Here is a 23,266-nt window from a genome sequence, read left to right as displayed (position 1 = left end):
GCCCCTCAAGGACCCAGGGGGAACAGTCCCCATGACTTCCATCCCCCCTTGGCCGAGGCCACCCCGGGGTCGTGTGGGTGAGCGTGCAGTGGATTTCCAGGTAGGAAGACTGGCAGAGGTTCGCGATGGGGTGGCTATCGCATGGGCCAAGCTGGCTGAAACCCATACAGGGACCTCGGGTGGGGCCAGGCTAAGAGGTGAGGCCAGTAGTACATGATGTGATGCACACAGACCATCCTGGGCAACATGGGGCACATGAGGCGGTCCAGGCCGGAGCAGCTGAGGTGGGTCCTCGCTGGACAAGCTGACGAGGAGACCAGGGCCAGGGGAGGGCCCCCCAGGGCAGGCCAGGGCCCCTCCGGCTCAGAATCTCTAACAGTTTGGTGGGACAGTTTGGGGAGCCGTGCCAGGAGGAAAGCCAGACCTTTGGCTGGAGACCCTGGCTCAGTCCTCGTCCCTGAGATCAGGGTGTGGGAGGGAGTGGTGCTGGGCAGCCAGGCTGTCCCCAGTGCCCTTCACCATGGCGTCCGAGGCAGGATTCCTGGATCTTAGGGCCTGGCACCAGCACCTGCTTGTCCTGGCAGGAGGTGAAGCCTGAGCCGTGGCAGGAAGGGGTAACAGCTTCCGCTGGAAAGTTCTGGTGGTGACTTCTTCTCCCCAAGCTCCCAGGTGAGGCCGTCTGGTCAGTTTTCCCTGCAGTGCTGCTCTCAATCCTCTGACTGCCCCCAACTCTGCCAATGGAAGCCCCTGCCTTCCCAGTGCTTTCACAGTCCCTCACACCCACCCTGCTGTCACCATCCCCAGCTCTCCCCAGAGGACACTGCTTCCTGGCAGCCTCTGGGGTGGACCTTGCAGGGTGTGTTCACCCAATGCATGCAGGGCTGAGGCTGACAGCTCCAGAATGTGCTGGAACTGCTGGGGGGGGGGGGGGGGGTTAGTGCAGGCACACAATCAGACTCTGAGGGTCTTGGCGACCGTGTAGTCTGCGACAGCAGGGCGGGAACCTGAAGCTGCCCCCAGGAGCAGCACCCACGCCACAGAAACTGGTATATGCTGTCAACCAGGTCTGGCCTTTCCCCCGTTAGTTACTGAACACTTACCAGCACACAGAGGGGGCCCTGCTTCTCCTTTGAGCCTCTCCACCCCCTTCAGCATGCCCACCTGGCCATCTCTGCTCCCAGCCCCAGCTATGCCACTGGCTCACTGCCCCCCACTCAAGTTCCCACCACCCTGGGGCCCAGCCTCCTCGGCAGGCACATCTGGGGGCTCTTCGTCCTCATCCTCCCTCAAGTGGCCTGTTCTCCTGGCCTGACTTTGCCAGCAATGCCCAGAGAGTCACAGTGCAGATGGCACAGCAGGACTTTTGTCCTTCCCCAGAACGGGTGGGCGCCCACTGGGCCCATGACTCCAGCCCCAGTGTGGGAGAGTCCACTACTGCCTTCTTCCTGTTGCCGAGGAGTATAGGCGCTGCAGGTGCTGGTGGTGGGGCTCCAGCCCTCCAGGGCAGCAAGGCAGCCTGCATAGGGACACGCGGCCTGGTTGCTAGGCCCCACTCTGCCTCAGCCCTACTAGCTGCTCTCTCTGCGCCAACTGCTCTCTTCCACGTGGGGCTACAGAACTGCCAGGCCTCTGATGTTCGGGGGTCAAGGGGGCATCTCTGACCAGAAGACTGACCCTTGGGGAAGGGGGTCCAGAGTCCTGGCAGGAGTCTCCGGGAACTCCTTGGAAGCAGGGGCTCCATGCAGGAGACATGTGGCAGCAGGAGGTGACAGCCAGCCCCTGGCCAGCAGCTGGTGAATCAAATCCAACAAAGCACAGTGGGATCTGCAAGGAAGGGGCTCCAGCCCTCTGGCCAGGGGTGTGTAGAGCATGGGGAGACTTCAGCTGTCCTGGTACTGCCCTCAGCCCCTTGGGGGGGGTCTCTTTGCTAACACCTGCAAGGCTCATGGTGGGGCACCCACAGGCCAGGGGGCTCCATCTTCCGTGCTATAGGCATGGTGGAACTGCTGCACTGCCAGGTGGTGCCTGTCTTGCCTCTGTCTCCTTGCCGGGAGGGGAGGGGGGTTGTGGAACAGCTGTGGTTCTCACCCTTGCCCCCCTATCACAATCATCGGGCATGTTAAGACCAGGTTGCTGGGCCCAGCCCCAGGTCTGCAATGGAGCCCAAGAACTTTTCATTTGAACAAGCTTCCAGGTGACGCTGGGAACCACACTGAAACCACCAGCAGTTAAGGTGATGGTATTTGACCCCATTTGCTAGGTGTTAGGCCTGAGAGGCCCTCACTTGGGGTCCCGGAATGACCTGGGGGGGCATCCCCACCTCTGGGGTCTGGAGAGCTGAGCAGGGATCAGCCAAGTGACTGTGGGCAGGCAGTGACTGCCACCCTCTGGTCAGCAACGGTCAAGCCCCAGGCTGCTGGCTCCCCTGCCTGCACCTCTGACCCCAAGACGATGGCCCAAGGATCTAGTTGCAGGGTGGAAAGCCCTGTCCAGGGACTTCCCGGCTTAGCCTCCCTGGACCAGCTGGAGAAGGAGTGACAGGGTCCTGCCACTGGCCCCACAGCAGTCCTGACCAACCTGCCCCTGCTCTGCCACAGGCGTTCAGGCGAGCTGGGAGCACTGGTGGATGATAACTACACCTTTACTTTCTTTGCCCTCCACCTAGGATGCAACGCTTCTGATATTATGAGTGGAAGCAATGAGCCCCAGAAGTGCTAGCAGTTCCTGCAACTTTGTCCCGCACAAACCATAGATACTTCCCATCACCCTAGAGCCGCTGCAGATCATGTGAGAGAGTGTACGCTCCTTGCTACTCCTCAGTCACAGTTCTTCCACTTGCTTCAGTAATAAAGCAGCACTTATACTGTTCAACAACTATTTCCAGATCTTTTCTGATACAACCCGTTTCTTTTGTAAACCTATGCACCTTATTTTACACATTTATATACATTATGTTGAGAAAGGATTCTGGGACTTCATGAGATGCCAAAGGTGTCCACGGCCCCACAAATGCCACCCACCCTGTGTCACAGTACTATTGCTTAGGCTGTGCCAGTGACCCCATGGGTGGTGCTCTGGCAGCACAGGGGTGAAAACTGGGCCACAACACATCTTTTTTAAGTGAATGGAGTTCCAACACAATTATAAAATCACACAGCTGTAAAGTCTTTAGAAAGCCTTTATTTCAATGATTTCCAAACTTCTTGGCACAACTCACAGCAAGAAATAGATTTTCCTTTGCAGTGCATTGACTGCGTACGTGAAATGGGTTGTGTATTCAACGTAATTTTACCATACATGATGCACTCTTACATATTCTGTGCTATTTTTTCTTGATCTATTCTATGTGATTTTTGGGAAATGATTAACTGAATTTTTTTCACAACCATAATGCCTGACATAAACTGAGTTAGTACCCAGCTTGCATCAATTGGAAATGAATAGTAGCAGATTTGTTTTATTTTATTTTTTTAATAGTAGCAGATTTAGAAGCAAGCAAACAGAAGGGTGAAAGCCTTAGTATTCTGACAACAGGGAAAAGACATTCAAGTGATCAGTGTGCTTTTAGAATAATCTAGAGGTGGGAATACCTGGGTGGCTCAGCGGTTTGGCACCTGCCTTTGGCCCAGGGCATGATCTTGGCATCCCGGGATCAAGTCCCACATCAGGCTCCCTGCATGGAGCCTGCTTCTCTCTCTGCCTCTCTCTGTGTGTCTCTCATGAATAAATAAATAAAATCCTTAAAAGAAAAAAGAATAATCTAGAGGTGGGGGATTTCCAGTTAATGTGCAGAAAAAGAAAAAGTATCCACATAAGTTCAAATCATAAAAACTAAAATTCACTTACTTATATCTTTGGAGGCACTTTTGATGACCTCAATTTTAGCACTCTTGAGTGGGAGACTTCAAAAATGCTTCTTTATGTTCAAAACTACAAGTCAAAGTAAAGATGGTCCAATTATCTTGGTTTGGGAGTGGCCACATAATAATCAGTCTTTTTATATATATATATATATATATATATATATATATATATATATATATAATCAGTCTATTTTCAAAAACCAGAGAAACCCACAAACTTTGCCAATAAAAAAAGGGGGGCCAGATTGGCCCAAACTAAGGCACTGGTTGTGCAGAAGGGTGGGGGATTCTTCATGATTTCTCCGCTAAAAGCCAGTGCTTTGCAGACTGTTGTGACCTTTCTGCACGTTAGGAACTGGTTCCCATGACTGCAGGGGGGATTTCTGTGGCTTTGACTCTGTGGGGTGTACCTGAACAGGGTCCACTCAGCATGTGGGTCAACGTGATGAGAACTGTCCCCAGTTTGAAGATGAGCTCACCTGGCCTAAAGGTATGATTTGTACATTCTTTCTTGGCTTTAGGAGCAAACATCCTGTGGTCAAATATATCCAGAATGGTTACAGGAATAGCCTGATTCTTAAGAGGCACCACATAAGATTTTGGTAATTTGGGATGTCTTGAAGCCTGCTCACTTTGACCCAAACTTCCTAAACTAGTGACATGCAGAGGATCCACTGGGGCGGGATGAAATTTCTGTGGCCCAGGAGTCATGCAAGGAATTCCTGAGGACCAGACAACCGGCCCTGGGGGAACTGTGTGTGTATCCAGCCAAGTTCTGGGCCACACACCCTCCTCAAAAAGCCTCCAAAGGTGAACTTTATGTTGCTGTATGAATAAACTGTTGTACGGCCTAACAGTTTCCTGGAATCGATGGTACACCTGCAGATGGTCCTAATGAACTAGACCCTATGAAGCTCTAGCTTCCAGGGAAAAAAAGACTCGGGGAGACTTTGGGGCTCGCATCCACAGTGACCACACTTCACTTTCATCACCTTCTAGCCCAGGTTTAATCAGGAGAGATGGCAATCGGTCCCTGGGGCTGACTGACGCAGGGCTGGTGGTTCAGGGGCTGCCCCCCAGACAGCCCGAGGCCCTGCATCTCCCTCTACCCCTGGAGGGGATACTGCTGTGGAGACCAGTGCCTCACCCCGCCTGTCTCCCTCTCCCAGGGGGGACACTGCTGCAGGGACCGGCAGCCCCCATCTCCTTGCACCCTGGGGGGCACTGATGTGGGGTCAGGTGGCCCCCATCTCCCTCCGTGGGGGGGTACAATGCTGCGGGGTCAGGTGACCCCGGGAGAGGATCGGGTGCTCCGAGGACCGGGTCAGCGCGGGTCCTGCTCTCCACCCCATTTGCTAGGTGAGAAGTGTTGAGCCCGAGAGGCCCTCGCTTGGGGTCCCGGAATGACCTGGGGGTGGGGGAAATGCTGGTCACAACCTAGGAAATCTAGACCTGTCGCACACACCGGTTGTGACTTTCAGTTTGAAAAACAATACTACGTCACGGCCGTTTCCTTCAGCAACAGGGCCTCAGAGGTGGTCAGGCGGAGGAGAAGCTCCGCGGACGCCCAGGACGCGGGAGCCAGGAGCCCGGAGCCCAGGGCGGGCGCTGGGGGCAGCGCGGCCGCGCGGCGGTAGGGGGCGCTGCGGCGCGCGCCTGCGCCCTGGGGCGGAGGGGCGGGGCTACCAGGTGCCCCGCCCCTCCAGCTCATAGCTGCGCGACGCGGTCGCTGCGAGCCGCACGTCACAAGTGTGGCGGCTGTGCAGCCGGCAGGGCGGCGGTGAGTGGACGTGCCCGGCGGTTGGGGCTGGGGTAGGAGTCTCCGGGGCAGCGGGGCCGGCAGCGGGGAAGCGAGGGTGCGTCGGAGGCCCCTGTGATGCCTCCGCCCTGGCTGCGTGTGGGTGCGCGGGGCCTGGGAGGACGTCCTGGAACGTTCTGTGCCGGCTGGAAGGGGCGCTTCTGCCTCTGCGGGAGGGGTGGCAGAGGGCCGTGCTCCGGGGCTCGGGCCGCGGAGTCCTCCCGCGAGCGAGCCCCCCGTCCCCGGCGGCTGCAGGCAGCGACCGGCCTCTGCTCACCGCCGGCCCCGTGGAGCGCGGGGTCACCGACCTGAGTGACGGAGCCGGCATGGACCCGGGGAGGGGGCAGAGATGGCCCCGGGCCCCGAGGCGTGCACTCATCTGCTGCCGGTGCTGGGGCGGGGCGGGGGGCGAGGGGGCTTCCGTGAGCCCTCTGGGGCAGTCACAGGGTGGACGTGGTAACGGGGCCGCGGAGAGCCCGCGCCCGCTCCCCTTGCCTCCCCGCCCCGGGCAGGACCCTGCACTTGGGCCACAACGGACTTCACACGACACAGAGGAGGGTTAGTTAGAAAGCGTTTACCTATTAGCCTTGGGAAACCTTCCTAGTGGCCTTAGTGGTTCCATCTCCTCTGTCCCTGGATGGAATCAAGGGGGCACGAGTGTGGATGAGAAGAAAACCTGCATTTTGATGGAAATTTAGCATTTCCTCCAAGTTTGAAGGTAGGCAACAAACCCCAGTAGCAACAGCGTGACTTTGTCCGCAGTAGTAAATCATAGATATTCCCCAATCCTCGGATGTTGTGAAAGCTCATCAAACTCTGAAAGGACAGCGGTTACCAGAAGTGCTGCTGGACCTTGTCACCTCACCGGCTGATGAAGAGTCACATGTACTGCGCTATCACAACTTTGATTTTCATATTTTGGTAAAACTTTTTTAGGTGTGCAGTTCATCTTGGTTATTCTCAGATTCTGTGTTTGCAAGTTTGCCTACCCGCTAAACTTGATTTGTCATCCCAGAATCCATACTTGCAGAGCTTTTGTGGTCTTTTGTGGACATGTGCAGGGTGGTGAAAAATTTGAGTCGCTTGCCATGTTTTCAGCTGTGGCTGAACAAGGTGCCGCTGCCTTCTTGCATTGACAAAGGTCCTTTTTTTCAGTCTATTCAGTGTCATGATTTTTGCATTTTTGTGCTTTTTGTTGGCGACATCACCGTTAAAATAGCCTCCAACACAGTGCTAAGTGGTAGGTTCCTCAGTGCCAGGCTGTGAGGTGTGTACAGAGAAAATGCGAGTGTTCAGTAAGCTTCTGTGAGGTTTGAATTAGGGTGCTGTTGGCAGTGAGTTCACTACTGAGGGGTTAGCATAGGAACTTATGTATCGATCGGTTGACAAAAATGTTACAATCAGCTTGCAGGACCCTACCCAGTATTTCTTCTAGAAACAGTGGGGTCAGTATTAGCTAGTTTGGTGTTCCTAGTCCTTCCGAGAATGGAAGAGTCTCAAGCAACCAGCATTGAGTGTACTTGGTTCCCTTTGTAGTCCCCGTGCGTCTAAAAGCTCTGAGAAGGGGCTTTAGGCTTCACCAGGCTGCTAGAGGGTCCATACTTACAGAATACAAAGAGTCCAAGAGTCCTTGCAGCCTGAGAAAATAAATAAGTCTATTTTTACAGTGAGTCTGTGCTTAGCTGAGTCCTTGAAGATTTTGGGAGATGTGTGTCTGCAGCTGTGGACCTCATTCACATGCCCGTTGGCTCAAGTGGGCAGGACCTATGGTTTTACCTGAAGAGCAGCAAGCAGTGGAGACCAGTCCCTCTAGTCAGACTTGGCATGGGGCATATGTGAGTGGAGTCCCTGGGCTCCAAGGGGGAAGGAAGGTGGTAGCACCCAGCTGGGCTTGTGGAGGGGTTCTTGGGGCTGATCCACTGAAGAATGTCAGGGCGGCTCTGGCAGAGGGTTGCCCTATCCCATATCCCCCTCTGTCCTGATGACACCCCCATACTGAAGCCCTGATGTCTCCACAGAACTGTCTGGCCTGTAGCCTTCCTCCTTGGTTGAGGAAATGACCAACCAGGTAAGGCCTATGGGGACGGGAAGAATAACACTTGGTTCCTTTGGCAGGTGGAAGCCCAGGATGTGGTCTGGGTATGTAGTCAGGAAACTAGCATCTGCTCCTGCTCTGCTTTTAAAGTCCTGGGTGGAAAAAATAAATAAAGTGCTGGGTGACCCTGAGCCCAAATCACCAGACAGTTGGGGGCACGATAAGCTGCACAACACCAGCAGGAGGAGGATTTCACCTATCGAAATATTTCCACAGTTTCCAGAGGGATTGGGGAAAATTCATACTCAGGGGCACCCAGCTGGCTCGGTCACTAGAGCCTGCGACTCTTGATCTCAGGGTTGTGAGTTCAAGCCCCATGTTGGGCGTAGAGCATCCTTAATTAAAAGAAAAAAAAAAGTCCTCAAAAACAAGAAACAAAAATCAGAAATGGGGAAATTTTTATCATAAGATTAGAGACAATGATAACAGGTTAGCAGACTATGTGGTTTTGTACAACTGCAAAAATTATGCTGGAACCCGGATGCAGAGTCTCCTGGTGATCATAGTTGGGAATGCACAGGATTTATCAGTCTCCTAGCAGTGGGTGAGGAGAGGACAGTTTCTGCAAGAACTGATTTTTTTTCTGGTGTAGTAGTTGAGTCTGCATGTCTGGCATGAGCAGGAATCAGGGAGCTTGGAAGGATGGGCAGGGTGAGGATGGCAGAGTAGCTTACAGTGGGGGATGTGTGGTCAACTGGGTCCGGGGGCGGGTGTTTTAGGGAGGGAGGGGATACCTCTGAAGTCTGACTGTTGGTTTAATGTGACATCTCTTCTTTTTTAGTACAGTATTCTCTTCAAACAAGAACAAGGTAAGCAGCCTCACCTGTGAGAATTGTTGTCCCTGGTGTTAGGAGGGCTGAACTGACATTCACAAGAGATGGCAGGGGCAGCTGAAAACACATATTTACAAGCAAACAGCAACAGAAACAAACAACTAACTAGAAAGAAAAAGCAGGGGTCACAGAATAGACTGGGAAGCTGCAGGCTGAGGGAAGCTTTCCCACCTGAGAAAGATGAAGCTCTGAGCTTCCCAGTAGCCAGGGTGATGAAGGGGAACCTTAGAGCCTCTGAACATGCCTTGGGGCCTTTACGATGGTTCCCCCCTTCAGACCGTGACCCTTAGTAGAAGTGGAGGATGGGCTGGGTGCTGTGCAGCAGTAGCTGAGGTGGGATGGGAATGGGGAACAGTCAGTGTAGTCTGGGACACAGCTTGCCAGGACGCTGGGCTTCTCACGTGCCCCGTTTCTTCACCACACCTGGAAGGGCTGAGCAAAGCCGGGAGGAACCTGTGGAAAGGCATTGTAAAAGCTCTTCCACTCTAGGTAACTGATGTTTAGATAGGCTGAAGTTAAAGCCAAACGCATTCTTCAAGTTAGCTCAGATGGGTAACTAACTAGTCAGGCATGCCATCAACTACCTTCAACTACCTGGCATGCTGCTAATGCCTTCCAGGTGGCGAGCTAGCGGGCTAGACTCAGGTGGGCATTGTCACTGAGGCCACAGCCGTTCACAGCCCTGATACGTCTTGGGAAGGTATTCCTTGATCATTGCTACAAGGCGTGAATAAAGCCTCTTTGTGCACTTGCCACATCCCTGGACCTGTGCCAGGTCTGCAGACCTGACAGGGAAGGCCACCAGATATGCAGTTGGTGGACTTGGAATTTAAGCTGGACTTTAGTCAGCAGAGCTTGAATTTAAATCCCAGTTCTGGTGCTTCTTAGCTTTTGACTTTGAGTGAGTTACTGTGCTTCCCTAAGCCTCTGATTCCTTGTCTGTAGGATGAGGATATTAACCCTTCATAGGGTTGTTGTGGTTAATTGAGATAATATTATATAAAATTAATGTAGTTACTGATTGATGAAGCCTAAGAGACATTTGTGTTGGAGAGCTCAAGCATCTTGATATTTGTTCTCAGACCTGTATTATTTGCACTTGAACTGCCTACTGGTTGCCAAGGATCCTTGAGGCACCAGTTTTACCAAGTTTAGGTCTTTGGAAGGTGAGGGGCTTCCCACTGGTTTCCCTGGTTCTAACCAGGTGACACAGGCAGGCAGTGTGCTAAAGTGGAAAGGACATAGATGGCTCTGGTACTCCCTCCCTACCAGGTAAACCTGTGATTTGGGACAAGAGGCTTTTTCAGAATGTCCAGTGTTCGTGTGTCCCTCTGCAGTTCTGACAGAAACTGATGGGAAAGCACTTGGCAAGACAGTTAAAGCAGGTGGCTGTGAGCTTGGAGTTGTCGGAGCAGCATTTCTGCTTCATTTCAGCCTGTGCGATTTAGACATTGCAGGAAGACTTAAATGAAGTGCTTTCTAATTCTAGCCCATGATGATGCCATTTGGTCGGTTGCCTGGGGGACAAACAAGAAAGAAAACTCTGAGACGGTGGTTACGGGGTCCCTGGATGACCTGGTGAAAGTCTGGAAGTGGTGAGTGCCCTCTCCCCTTATGGCTTTGGAAATTGGGGTTCACAGTTTTGCTTATGGACTCCCAAAGTGCAATCAGGAGAGTCGTGTTTCCTAGGCAAGAAAGCAGTAGCAGTCTGATGGTATAAAAAGGCAGCCTACGTTTTCCCCTTATTCAATGTTAAGGCCTATACTTTAAGAAAAAAAAAAAAAGCCCCACAGTTAAAACTTGGCTTCCCTTGGTGTTTCATGCCTGTGGGTTCCACTCCAAGTCTGCATTTTACAGACTATTGGTAATGGGAGGGGGCAGGTCATGGGGGCCTAGAATTTCAGGCACTGGTACAGCCTGTTGTGCAAAAACCCATTTTTCTGTCCCCCACTGCAGGTGTGATGAGAGACTGGACCTACAGTGGAGTCTAGAGGGACATCAACTGGGCGTGGTGTCTGTGGACATCAGCCATACGCTGCCCATCGCTGCATCCAGTTCTCTTGACGCTCATATTCGTCTCTGGGACTTGGATAATGGCAAACAGATAAAATCTATAGATGCAGGACCAGGTAAGAGCTTTACTTGTCAGGAAGATAATAGACACAACCCCTTTCCACACCTGTAGTTTAGAAGTTTTTGGATTTGAGGGGCTAATTAACATGGGTGCATGAACTGTATGTTACGTAATAGCTTTGGGAGGGGTGCCCTCCAAGCATTAATGTCTCAGCAACTAAACAGTGTTTCTACATCCATTAGGTCAGGTTTTACTGCCAAGTAAATTTTAGTACTAAGCCTATTAAAAACCTCAGAGTTTTCAGAGGTTTTAGATTTTAGAATTGTCAATTTGGGGCTGTGGATTTGGATGGTCCAGAGGTTCTGTGTTTGCCATAGTCTGATTTGACATGCAATGGCTAATAGAAGTCTTCAGTATAAAGTATTGTGTTGTCTTAAATCTGTATCATGGTAACCTCTATGAATTATGATTACAGTGCCCGATTCCCAGCATTTGACATGAAACTGCTAGAATAACATTTCTTTTTTTTTAAAATACCATAGGACAGCATAATCTTGTCCATCAGCATTGATAAATATCTGGGGGAAAGGAATTAATGGTTTCAGAGGATGGTTTAACGTGGAACAACCACACGACATCTCAGAATTCCTTGTAGCCTTCAGTCTGCTTGTAAATGACTGCATAGCATTCACGACCAGAGGCTGTCTGGCCAGAATGGGTCATGACCCCCAGAGAGCACAGAGCTACTTGCCTCTCTGGTACACCCTTCGAGGGTTGGCTACAGAAAAGTTACTTCAGTGTTTCCTGAACATAATTCCCTTGATTGGAGCCCCAGGTGGACTTGCCTCCCAGTGGTTATGCTCAGTAGCCAATACAGGCTGTCTTTATATTGGAAAGAATAATAGTCCCACAGTTTATAGGGAAGCTAGATTATTTGGGGACTGAGTGCATTTCCCCTCAGAAGCAATAGTTCATGTTTATGGTACTTACCGCTAGAGCTTTTCTAAAGAATACGCATGCCCACACCCTGAGCAATCATCAGGGTGTGGGCTGGATATGTATTTGGAAAAAGCTACTCAGACACTGACTTCCCAGGTGATTGTCTTTGCCTGTATTCTTACCTGCTGACATCGCTCATGGAGGACTTGAGGCTCCAGACCATCCCCCAAAGCCTATGAAGACAAAGAGCCCCGAAGAGGAGGAGGAGGCAGATGTGTTACTGCCTTTTTACCTTGGGCACCGAAGCCTTCCCCAGACCTGTGATGCTGAGGGCAGTGAACTGATCTTGTGGTCCTGGGTGCACTGCACTTGGAGAGATGAGTACTGGCTTGGTTTCAAGGGAGAGGATGAGTCTGTACCCAGCTTGCCTTCCCTGACACCCAGTGCCCTAAACAATTGGGTGTCGGTTCTGTGTGTGTCAAGTGCTTGTGGAAAGGGTCCTGTTGGGAAAGAAACAAGGTCCAGAGATTCGTCAAGGGGTTAGATTTACTTTCTCTTTGGACAGGAATCTGGTTGTGGCACAGCAGGTACTTGGGTAGTAAAAGCAGGTGCTGCTGTTGATAGCTGAAGAGCAACTGAGCCTTGCGAAGGCTCACACTGCTCATGAGTGTGGGGACACCAACACATACGTTGTACCTGTCTTGAAAATACATGGAGGATGTGGACCACCACAAATAACAGGGAAAAGGGAAAGAGAAATTCCCTGATCCCGGGGAATGTAAGGATGTGGATGGCAGTGAGGACACAGGTGAGAGCCTCATGAACAAGGCAGCTGTGCTCCCTGCACTGGACACTTGGGATAGGCATCCATGCCCTCAGACAGGCAGGACCCCCATGAGTAAGGAGCTGCTCCCAGTGACAAGGTGGAGCTTAATGATTATGATAGATACCTTTTGTGCAGAAATTATAGGCTTAGAATGTGGGAACAAAAATCCCTTCAATTTTGAGCATCAGGATATTTGATGCTAAAAATTTTATATCATAAACCAGCTAACAGGGAAATATAAAAATATTTAGAAATATTTTACCAAACTGAAAGGAATTCAAAGCAGATTTTCTAGTAACCATTATTTCTGTAAACAGCTAAATTATGGGGATCCCTGGGTGGCTCAGCGGTTTAGCGCCTGCCTATGGCCCAGGGCACGATCCTGGAGACACAGGATCGGGTCCCGCATTGGGTTCCTGGCATGGAACCTGCTTCTTCCTCTGCCTGTGTCTCTCTCTCTCTCTCTCTCTGTCTGTCATGAATAAATGAATAAATAAACCTTTAATAAATAAATAAATAAACAGCTAAATTACAATAGGAATAAGTAAGCATAATCTTGTTATAATAAATTCTAGTTATTTATTAGTAAAGAGATTAAAAACAGCTATTTGAGAGATTGATTATAAAAGCTTTTTCAGATCTTGGTTAATTGGGCATTCTCATGGGACGCCTGGGTGGCTTAGCGGTTGAGCACCTGCCTTTGGCTCAGGGTGTGATCCTGCAGTCCCGGGATCGAGTCCTGCATTGGGCTCCCTGCATGGGGCTTCTGCCTCTGTCTATGCCTCTGCCTTTCTGTCTGTGTCTTTCATGAATAAATAAATCTTTTCTTAAAAAATTGAGCATTCTTGAAGTTAATTTCCTTTTAAAAATGAACATTTCATGAGAAAAGTGACAGAACTAAATTATTACCCCTTTGAATATGTGTGTTGAAATTTGCAAGAGATTTTTGTTTTATTTATTTATTTATTTATTTATTTATTTATTTATTTTAAGATTTATTTATTTATTCGGGCGGGGGGCGGGGCAGAGACACAGGCAGAGGGAGAAGCAGGCTCCATGCAGGGAGCCTGACGTGGGACTTGATCCCAGGTCCTCAGGATCACACCCTAGGCTGCAGGCGGCACTAAACCACTGCACCACCAGGGCTACCCGAGATTTTTGTTTTAAAAAACCTTGGGATAGGGGATCCTTGGGTGGCTCGGCGGTTTAGCGCTGGCCTAGGGCGTGATCCTAGAGTACCGGGATCCAGTCCCACATTAGACTCCCTGCATGAAGCCTGCTTCTCCCTCTGCCTGTGTCTCTGCCTGCCTGTCTCGCTCGCTCGCTCTCTCTCTCTCTGTCTCTCTCGAGTAAATAAATAAACTCTTAAAAAAAGAAAACCAAACCATGGGAGATGGTGCTGAGCCCTCTCTGCTGGGACCTGCCATCTGCCATGTGTCAGCTCACAGCAGCCTCTCCTCAGTCCTGTGGGCTGGGAAGGGCCTGCTGTATGTGAGCTCTTCCCAGGAATGAGGACAGAGACTTGGGAGGGAGCCTTTCTCTGCTTTCCCTTTGATCTGACAAGCACTGATGTGTCAGGGCAGGGTGGCAAGAATTGGGGTGTGTTCCTCTACAAGAGTGCATTTGGGCAAAGGGACAGGCAGACAGTGAGCAACTAGGTAGCAACTGGCCTCCAACCCCTGACCCCAAAGGCCCCTAGAGGTCTTTGGGATGGCCTCTGAAGTGGTTCTGAGTAGCTCAGAAAATAAATGCTAGACTACCACCAGTGGCGTGTTCCCAGATAGAAATCATTACTTGCCCCTGCCCCAGGGGAGTCCAGAGGACGACCCCCCCCCCCCCTCCCCGGTCCGGCTGAGGAAGTAGTGTGATGCACAAATCACACTGGAAGAGAGCTCTTGAAATGAACTAAGCTGAATGGTGTAACTTAGAAACTAGGTGGTTTTTCTAAAAGCAGCAGTGCCTCTTTCCAGTTCTTGTTGATTTGTGGTAAATACTTTGTCATATTCTAGTTTAACAGAAGAGTATTTGTGGTAGGACATCTTGATTTAGTTATAGCTTTTTTTTTTTTTAAGATTTTATTTATTTAATCCATGAGAGACTCAGAGAGAGAGAGGCAGAGACATAGGTAGAGGCAGAAGCAGGCTCCATGCAGAAAGCCCGATGTGGGACTCGATTCTGATACCCTGTATCATGCCCTGAGCCAAAGGCAGATGCTCAACCGCCAAGCCACCCAGGCGTCCCTAGTATAGCTTTATTGAGATAAGCTCTCACTTGTATAATTGCAATGTAAAGGTAGCCCTCTGTGTTTGGTTCTGTGAGTCTTAGTAAATCTCTGGGGTTGTATGGTCACCACTGCGGTTCCAGGCCTTAGAAAATACCCTTGTGTCCATATAGAGTCAGTCTCCTCCACCTTCAGCCTCAGGCAGCCACTGATCTGCTCCTCATTTCTGTAGGTGGAAAAATGTTGCCTTTCTGAAAAATGTTGTGTAGGTGGAATTGTATTGTCTTCTACGTCTTCGTTCTTTCTGTAGCATCACATTTGCAAGGTTCCTCCACATTGTAGCATGTATCAGCAGTTCCTTATTTTGTTCTTGCACCAACCACTTGATGGACATGTGGATGCTTTCCAAATTTTTACTATGTAAAAACTACAGTGCTATGAACATCTGTGCACAAGTTTTTGTGTGAATATGTGTTTTCATTTCTCCTGGGTTAGATACCCAGGAGTGGAATTGCAGGATATTCTGGTAAGTTTGTTTTCATTTAAGAAACTGTCAAACTGTTAAAACAGTCCCATTTACAATTGTATCATAACCAGTAAGATACCTATGAATTTTCCTAACCAAAAAGGTAAAGGATCTGTACTCTGAAAACTATAAAACACTGATGAAAGAAATTGAGAGGATGCAAAGAAATGGAAAAACATCCCATGCTCATGAATTGGAAGAATAAAATTGTTAAAATGTCTGTGATACCCAGAGGAATCTACACATTCAATGCAATCCCTATCAAAATACGAACAGCATTTTTCACAGATTTAGAACAAACAATCCTAAAATTGTAAAATTTGTTTGGAAACACAAAAGACCCCTAAAAGCCAAAGCAACCTTGAAAAAGCAAAGCAAAACCAGAGTCCTCACGATTCCAAACTTCAAGCCTTATTACAAAGCTGTAATCATCGAGACTATATGGTCCTGGCACAAAAACAGACACATAGATCAATGGAATAGAATAGAGAAATGGACCCTCAACTCTTTGATCAATATTCAACAAAGCAGGAAAGAATATCGAATGGAAAAAAGACAGTCTCTTCAGTAAATGGTGTGGGAAAATTGGACAGCCACATGTAGAAAAATGAAACCGGACCATTTTCTTACACCACAAAGATAAACTCAAAATGGTTGAAAGACCTAAATGTGAGACCAAAATCCTAGAGAACACAGGCAACAACCTTTGTGACATTGGCTGTAGCACCTTCTTACTAGATACATTTATGAATGCAAAGGAAACAGAAGCAAAATTGAACTCTTGGGACTTCATGAAGATAAAAAGGTTTGCACAGCAAAGGAAACCGTCACCAAAACTAAAAGACAACCTACAGAATAGGAGAAGATATATGCAAATGACATCTCAGATAAAGGGCTGGTATCCCAGATCTATAAAGAACTTCTAAAACTCAATACCCAAAAAACAATCCAGTTACAAAATGAGCAGAAGACATGAACAGGTATTTCTCCAAAGATGACATACAAATGGCCAACAGACACATGGAAAAATGCTCCACATCACTTGCTATCAGGGAAACACAAATCAAAACCACCATGAGGTACCACTATACACCAGAGAGAATAGCTAAAATTAACAAGACAGGAAACATGTCAAGGATGTGCAGAAAGGGGAACCCTCTTACACTATTGGTGGGAATGCAACCTGGTGCAGCCACTCTGGAAAACAGTGTGGAGGTTCCTCAAGAAGTTAAAAATAGAGATACCCAATGGCTCAGCAATTGCATTACTAGGTATTTACCCCAAAGATACAGATGTAGTGAAACGCCGGAACATCTGCACCCCAATGTTCATAGCAGCAATGTCCACAATAGCCAAACTGTGGAAGGAGCCAGATGTTCTTCGACAGATGGAATTAATAAAGATGTGGTCTATATATACAACGGAATATTACTCAGCCATCAGAAAGGATGAACATCTACCATTTACATTGTTGTGGATGGAACTGGAGGGTATTATGCTGAGTGAAATGAGTCAGTCAGAGAAAGACAATTACCATATGGTTTCACTCATGTGGAATTTAAGAAACAAAGCAAACGAACAAAGAAGAGAAAAAGAAACACAAACCAAGAAACAAACTGAACTGCAGAGGACACACTGCTGGTCACCAGCGGGGGTGTGGGGGTGTGGTGGGGGCACCTCTGTGCACAGGTGATAGGGGTAAAGGAGGCTACGTGTCCTGATGAGTGCCAGATGATTAACATTTTTTTTTTAAGATCTTATTTATTTATTCATGAGAGACAGAGAAGCAGAGACATAGGCAGAGGGAGAAGCAGGCTCCATGCAGGGAGCCTGATGTGGGACTTGATCCTGGGACCCTGGGATCACACCCTGAGCCAAAGGTGCGCTCAACCGCTGAGCCACCCAGGTGTCCCGGTGATTAACATTTTTAAAAAGAAAACTGTTTAACTGTTCTTCAGAATGGCTGCACCATTTTGTTTCCACCAGTACATGAGGATTTTGGTTTCTTCACATCCTTGTTGACACTTGGTATTATCCTGTTTTTATCAAAAATTTTAAAAACCCATAAACTAAATTGGTAAAGAATTAGCAACTTCACGCATAGGTTTTTGAATCAGGACATTGTTTCTAATTTTTAAAAACTATCTTTTGGCAAAATTGTAAAAGTTTTAAAACTTAAGGTCACACTTTTTCTCACTGTATTTTTTTCCTTCTTTTTTTCTGTTCAGTGGATGCCTGGACTTTGGCCTTTTCTCCTGATTCCCAGTATCTGGCCACAGGAACTCATGTGGGGAAAGTGAACATTTTTGGTGTGGAAAGTGGGAAAAAGGAATATTCTCTGGACACGAGAGGAAAATTCATTCTTAGTATTGCATATGTAAGGAACCCTTGCTCTCTCTTCTCTCCCCAACTCTACTTTATGCGCTTGCAGCTTGTGACCGCCGCTGTCTGGCTGGCACAGCCTGTAGTAGCAGCTCTGCTTGTGTTTGGTGGGGACGGCTTAGCCCCGCAGAGTCTCAGATGTCCTCCGAATGTTCTCTGCACAGAGCCCTGATGGGAAATATCTGGCCAGTGGAGCCATAGATGGGATCATCAATATTTTTGATATTGCAACTGGAAAACTTCTGCACACGCTGGAAGGTATGGCTCATTTTGTTTTGTGTAAAGTGGGTTATCAGATCACCAAGGAGGAATTAGTCTTTTATTAAAATGTTACTAAATGACAAATGAGTTTTACGTTTGCAAAAGAGTGATCTCGGTTGGAAATCTGAAATGCCTCCAGGTCCTAGTTTGGTCATCCAGTAGAACCTGGACGTGCTTCTTCTGGTGAACACTCACTTGTTTATGTGTCCGTGTATCTCAGTCATGTGAGTGTTTCCTTTCTGTCCCGTTTGGTTCTGCAGAACGTTGTGATTAAGAACGACTTTTTGTCAAAAACCTGAAGGTGGATGAATGCACAGTACCTGTGCCTTGCACTGCGGCTTCACAGCATGGTTGGGAGGGAGGCTTCCACTCTGCTCTTCCTACTAGTTGCAATTCTGACCAAGCAAATACGGGGCCTGCTTAGTTTACCATTTACCATACAATACGAGATGCAGTAGGAAACAGCATCCTGTAGCCCATCCGTATGGATCAGCATGTATACTTCCTCGTTTGTCCGTGTCGATAGCAGACCAGCCATGTATGCTGAGGTCAAGCTGATGAGGGAAGGAACCCAGGAGAAATGGATCCAGGAGGAGGGGCCTGTGTTATGTGGATGTTTCTGGAACACTAGCAGGAGAGCCTGTGCAGTCCCTCCCCACCCTCTGACAGAAGCAGTGCGGCTCAGTGACTATGGTCATTAAAAGGGACACTCACTGTCAGTGGGGAACCTGTGATTTGCCAGATTGACAGGGGCCTTTGTGAATTTCAGGCCATGCTATGCCTATCCGTTCCCTGACATTCTCCCCGGATTCTCAGCTCCTGGTCACTGCATCAGATGATGGCTACATCAAGATCTATGATGTGTAAGTTATCATGGAGACTCGAGGCTTCTCACCCAGCATCAGTGCCCTTCCTGCATCCCACTGCTTGAAGGAGTCCTGGGCCCAGGGGGGCTTGTGTGCAGGGCCCTGGGCATTGCTCCCCGGTCAGTACTCCTGACCTTGAACTTAGAATGTCACAAGCTGCCTGCTAGAATCAGGCACTTCCTGCCTGTTTTCAGCTATCCTGTCTCTGTGGAGCTCATGGATTTTCACTTCCTTCAGGTAAGTAAGGTGTGTACAGATAAGGAGGTGGAACCACTGGTGGTCACTGGTGCAGAGTGATGGCAGAACCACAAACATCCAGTCTGCACTCTTCTGCCTCTCCCAGGGCTGTTGGTGGTTTGACTGCAGGTGTAGGAGTGAGTTGAGTGATCATTCTCCTCAGGTCACAGCTCTCTTGTAAGCCTGTGCGCTGCCCATATCTCCAGGGTTCCCCACTGTTCTTTTCCACCCTCAAGCATCCCTTGGAGGGTGTTTGTGTTCTTGATGCTTGGACTCAGCAATGTGGTCTATGTGCCTCTGGCTCATGGCCTCCGAATATGGTATTCTGGTGCCCTGGGTGCACAGGACATACTGGTCCGTGCCCCAGCAATGAGTGGGTGCCACAACCCTGACCACCTGTGTGCTCTCATGTGGGCTCGTGAGGGTTTTCTGGGGGGTTTGCACCGGGGTGGAGGAACACGGAGGACAAAATGTCAGCAAGGTGGCAGAAGTGCATGTTCTGAACAAGAGCTGGAGAGGGAGTTCAGGCTCCAGAGGGTCTAGTGACTAGTCTCCCCTAAGTGCAGAGCAGGAGCCTCTCCTTGGACACCCCCCCCCCAGGTCTGTTCTGTGCGGCTGCAGCCTGTTCTCCCAGGTGGGACCTCGCCACGCTGCAGTCAGGCCTCAGGATTGTTCTCCTGCCTTTGCTGATTGCATTTCACTTTTCTGAAAGTGAAAAATGGCTTTTGTAATTACACCTGTCTGTTCTTAGTTTGATTAAAAATGGTCTGTCCATGCTGCATCTGTCCTAAAGTGTGAATATGAGCAGCTCCGTTGGACAAGAGGCACTAGCTCCCTGGTGGAAGGGGTGCCGGCTGTGCGGGCAGGAACAGCCTGCTACTGTCCTCAGGCAGCCAGCCCCCCTGCTAGTTTCTTCTCCTGTGGTTCTTCTTCTTGATTTTGGGCTGTGAAGCTCTCAGCTTGCTGTGGGTCCTACTCTGTTATGGGGGGAAATTCAGACATTTTGTGCTAATGCTCCTGTAAAAATTTGTATCATTTCCATTTTGTTTGAAACTTTCCCATTTCAGACAACATGCCAATTTGGCTGGCACGCTGAGTGGCCATGCATCATGGGTGCTGAATGTTGCATTTTGTCCTGACGACACCCACTTTGTGTCCAGGTACTTATGATTCTTAGCCATTTCTTAAATGCTGGGGAAATGAAGACTGTCCTTTGTGAGTTGCCTTAAAATTTGAAGATGGTCCGACCCTTTTTCATTCAGGTAGACTGTTTTCTACATTGGTTTTGTGAGTGGTTTCCTGAGTTGTGAAGGTAGTTGTCCTTAGCTGGAACAAAGGTGAATTCTTAGAATAGTTCAATTTTTAGTTTTTCCTTATAAATCTAGGCTTCCACATGCAGTTGCTGTAGGGATACCTGTGTTCCAACAGTAACTCAAAATACATAAATCGGTGTACAACTGGTGTTCAGGCCCAGGGCAGCCCACACGGTAAAGAAAGGAGATGGCTGGCTTACTAGCATTGCACAGAGGTTACGGCAGCCTCTTTGTTGGGAGGCTTTCACAGGCCTCCTCCAACCTGGAACAGGCACACGTGTCTGTGGGGCTCAGGCCGGCCACGGTGCACACAACTAGGCAGAATAGGGGAGCAAAGGATGGTGGGGTTTCTGGTCACATTCCTTCCAACCTAAAACCAGAATACAAACTGTTTTGAAACTGATATTCCCTTTTTTACACAGTTCATCTGATAAAAGTGTGAAAGTTTGGGATGTTGGAACAAGAACCTGTGTTCACACCTTCTTCGATCACCAGGATCAGGTACAGCAAACTTCACATTCACGTTCCTTTATCTTTGGTTAGACCTGCAGATGTGCTAGCCTTACCTGACTACTGCTGACACCTGTCCCCTCTCCTGACCTGCTGCTTGACCTGCTTGAGTGTCCATCAGCCAGCATCCTGCACACATTGAATGGGCTGGCGGCTAGGTAGGCCATGAGACGTGATGTCCCTTTGAGGGCCAGGGAACACGGCACCAGCCACGCAGCCGTTTGGTGCCTTTGAAAAGTGCAGGGTGCCCAGGGCATGCCGGGAGCACTTCTCCATGTGCAGCCTGCCACCACTGGCCCAGGAAGGGCCTTCCTTAGAAGTGCCCATTTCTCACACAGCTCTTGTCATTTTTGGAGCTGGCCATAGAAGTGATTTTTTTCAACATACTTAAAGCCATAAATTCTTAACAGGTTCTTTGGCTTTAGTGACATTAATAACTTTTTACTTCACTTTTTTTTTTTTTTTTTTTTTAAGATTTTATTTATTCATGAGAGAGACAGAGACACAGGCAGAGAGAGAAGCAGGTTCCATGCAGGGAGCCCGATGCGGGACTCGATCCCAGGACTCCAGGATCACACCCTGAGTCAAAGGCAGACGCTCAACCACTGAGCCACCCAGGCATCCCTTTGCTTCACTTTTTACATGAGGCGGTGACTCTTTTCTCCCAGGGTACTTTTTGTCTTTGCCCGTGTGGATGTGAAAGGAAAAGGTGGTCTGATGCAGTTCCTCTGCATCAGGAATCCCTGGGGTTCTTCCATTCATTAGGTCTGGCACGGGGCCTGGGCTTCTGCATGTGTAACCAGCTCCAGGAGGGGCGCATGCTTCTGGTCCCCACCACTTTGAGTAGCAAGTTTCAGGAAGCTAGTCACTTTTTAAAATGCCCATGGCAGTAAAAAGTTGACTTTTAATATATTTTTAATGTTTTTATGAAGATCCCAGGTTTTTTATCTTATTTTTGTTTTTCAAGTAATGCATATGTACACCCATTACGGGGGCTCAAACTCATGACCCCAAGATTAGGAGTCGTATGTTCTACCAACTGAGCCAACCAGCAGCCCCGATGACCTCTTTGGAATGCAGTTTGAAGTGAATATAATTGTTTATGCTTCTTTACATCTAATGTGAAATAATTACTGCTAATGAAGTTGAGGGGATTTAATCTTGATATTTCACCTCTGGACTTCAACATTTCATATGCGAGTAAATCTGGCTGCATGTGGCTCAGAGTATGATGCGGTCTCAGGAGTGTTTGGGTGGAAGTGAGGCTGTCGGCCCAACAGGTGCAAGCACTGGACTCAGGGCTGGAACCCCCACTCAGAGTCAGTTTTGTCAGGAAGGAGATGTGACCGTTGACTTAACATAGCAAGTAAAACCAGGGCTCCTTGATGCCTACTGGTCCAGCTGTGAAAACAGACAGGCTCCAGAGGCTCTGATAACAGAGACTTGTGGGCTGGGCATGGGGGCACAGGAGTGAGGTGACGAGCAGTTTTTCCCCGTAAGCAGTACCCCCAGGGCAGTTGTGGGCCTTCTTTCTGGAAACACAAATGAGAGCCCGCACCAGTCCTATGGGTACCAGCTTCATAGCATTAGGTCACTCCCCAGATCCTGAAACTCTGGAAAGGTTTGTAGATATCCTGATTTGGGTTTAGAAATGACACTGTGGAATATGGGAGGGGAGGGATGATAAATAGTAGCAATGCAAGGTGCCTGGTTAAAGGAAAGCCCCGGAGTGCACTGGCTCAGAAAGCACCAGAACATCCCCATCTCACTGTTTTTCTAGATTCAGTATAGTGAGAATAGAGAAGGATGTTTGCTCATGAAGAATGAAGGCATGAGAACTTTGCTTTCTCTTTTTCTTTGATGTACAGGTCTGGGGAGTAAAGTACAATGGAAATGGCTCAAAGATTGTGTCCGTGGGTGATGACCAGGAAATCCACGTCTATGATTGCCCCGTGTAAACACCAGAGTCTCGCAGGCTGGTGTGCAGGTCATGACATTCCGTACCTCTCTAGCTTTAACAAAACAGAGTGTTTATTGGAACAGAAGCTTAAATTTTGTAGATATGGTATCTGTTCATACTTTAACATAAAGTGTTCATAACACAAACACTGCGTTCTGGGCTCTTTGACCTGCCCTGTTGGCAGGTAGGAGAGTGGGAGGAGGATCTGCCCCAGAGATGCAGAGATCCGGGCACCTCCCAAACCTCCCAGCTGAGATGGCTGCAGGCTTCTCCTCGGGGTATCCGTCCTGCAGAAGCTTCTGAATGGAGGCCTGAAGGGAGCAGGGTATTTGCTCAGGGGGGAAATGTCCTGGAGTTCTGCTATTTGGGCATGTTTGGTACCCTGAATGTCACCTGCCACATGGCACCCTAGACTTTAGGGGGGTATTGCCTGTGGTGTCCGTACGTGCCAGCCCCACCTCCATACCCCAGAAGCTGGTGTCCCTTCAACGGGGTCTGCATGGAAATGGCTCACACTCTGAAGCTTGTTGCTTTTTATTACTGACTCCATATGCCTGTGAGG

The 23,266-nt window shown here is 49.0% G+C and overlaps 1 protein-coding gene across 2 annotated transcripts; it reads left to right on the top strand.

Moving 5' to 3' along the window:
- Positions 1-5,523: 5,523 nt before the first annotated feature.
- On the top strand, positions 5,524-22,850 carry SKIC8 (SKI8 subunit of superkiller complex). 2 transcript variants are annotated; one of them, XM_025999907.2, is made up of 11 exons: positions 5,524-5,643; positions 7,680-7,729; positions 8,538-8,565; positions 10,079-10,184; positions 10,546-10,718; positions 17,404-17,552; positions 17,722-17,815; positions 18,588-18,681; positions 19,989-20,081; positions 20,657-20,735; positions 22,613-22,850. In XM_025999907.2, the coding sequence occupies exons 2-11, from the start codon at positions 7,718-7,720 to the stop codon at positions 22,700-22,702; spliced, it is 918 nt and encodes a 305-aa protein (XP_025855692.2). In that variant the 5' UTR covers positions 5,524-5,643; positions 7,680-7,717; the 3' UTR covers positions 22,703-22,850. The 2 variants fall into 2 exon arrangements, with proteins under 2 accessions (XP_025855692.2, XP_072593618.1); XM_072737517.1 differs by lacking the exon at positions 5,524-5,643 and adding an exon at positions 7,329-7,496.
- Positions 22,851-23,266: the final 416 nt, after the last annotated feature.

This window comes from Vulpes vulpes, chromosome 14 (genome assembly GCF_048418805.1).
Source record: "Vulpes vulpes isolate BD-2025 chromosome 14, VulVul3, whole genome shotgun sequence".
Taxonomy (NCBI): Eukaryota; Metazoa; Chordata; class Mammalia; order Carnivora; family Canidae; genus Vulpes; species Vulpes vulpes.
Note: the sequence above shows the minus strand (reverse complement) of the source record. Positions and strands in the feature narration are given on the sequence as shown.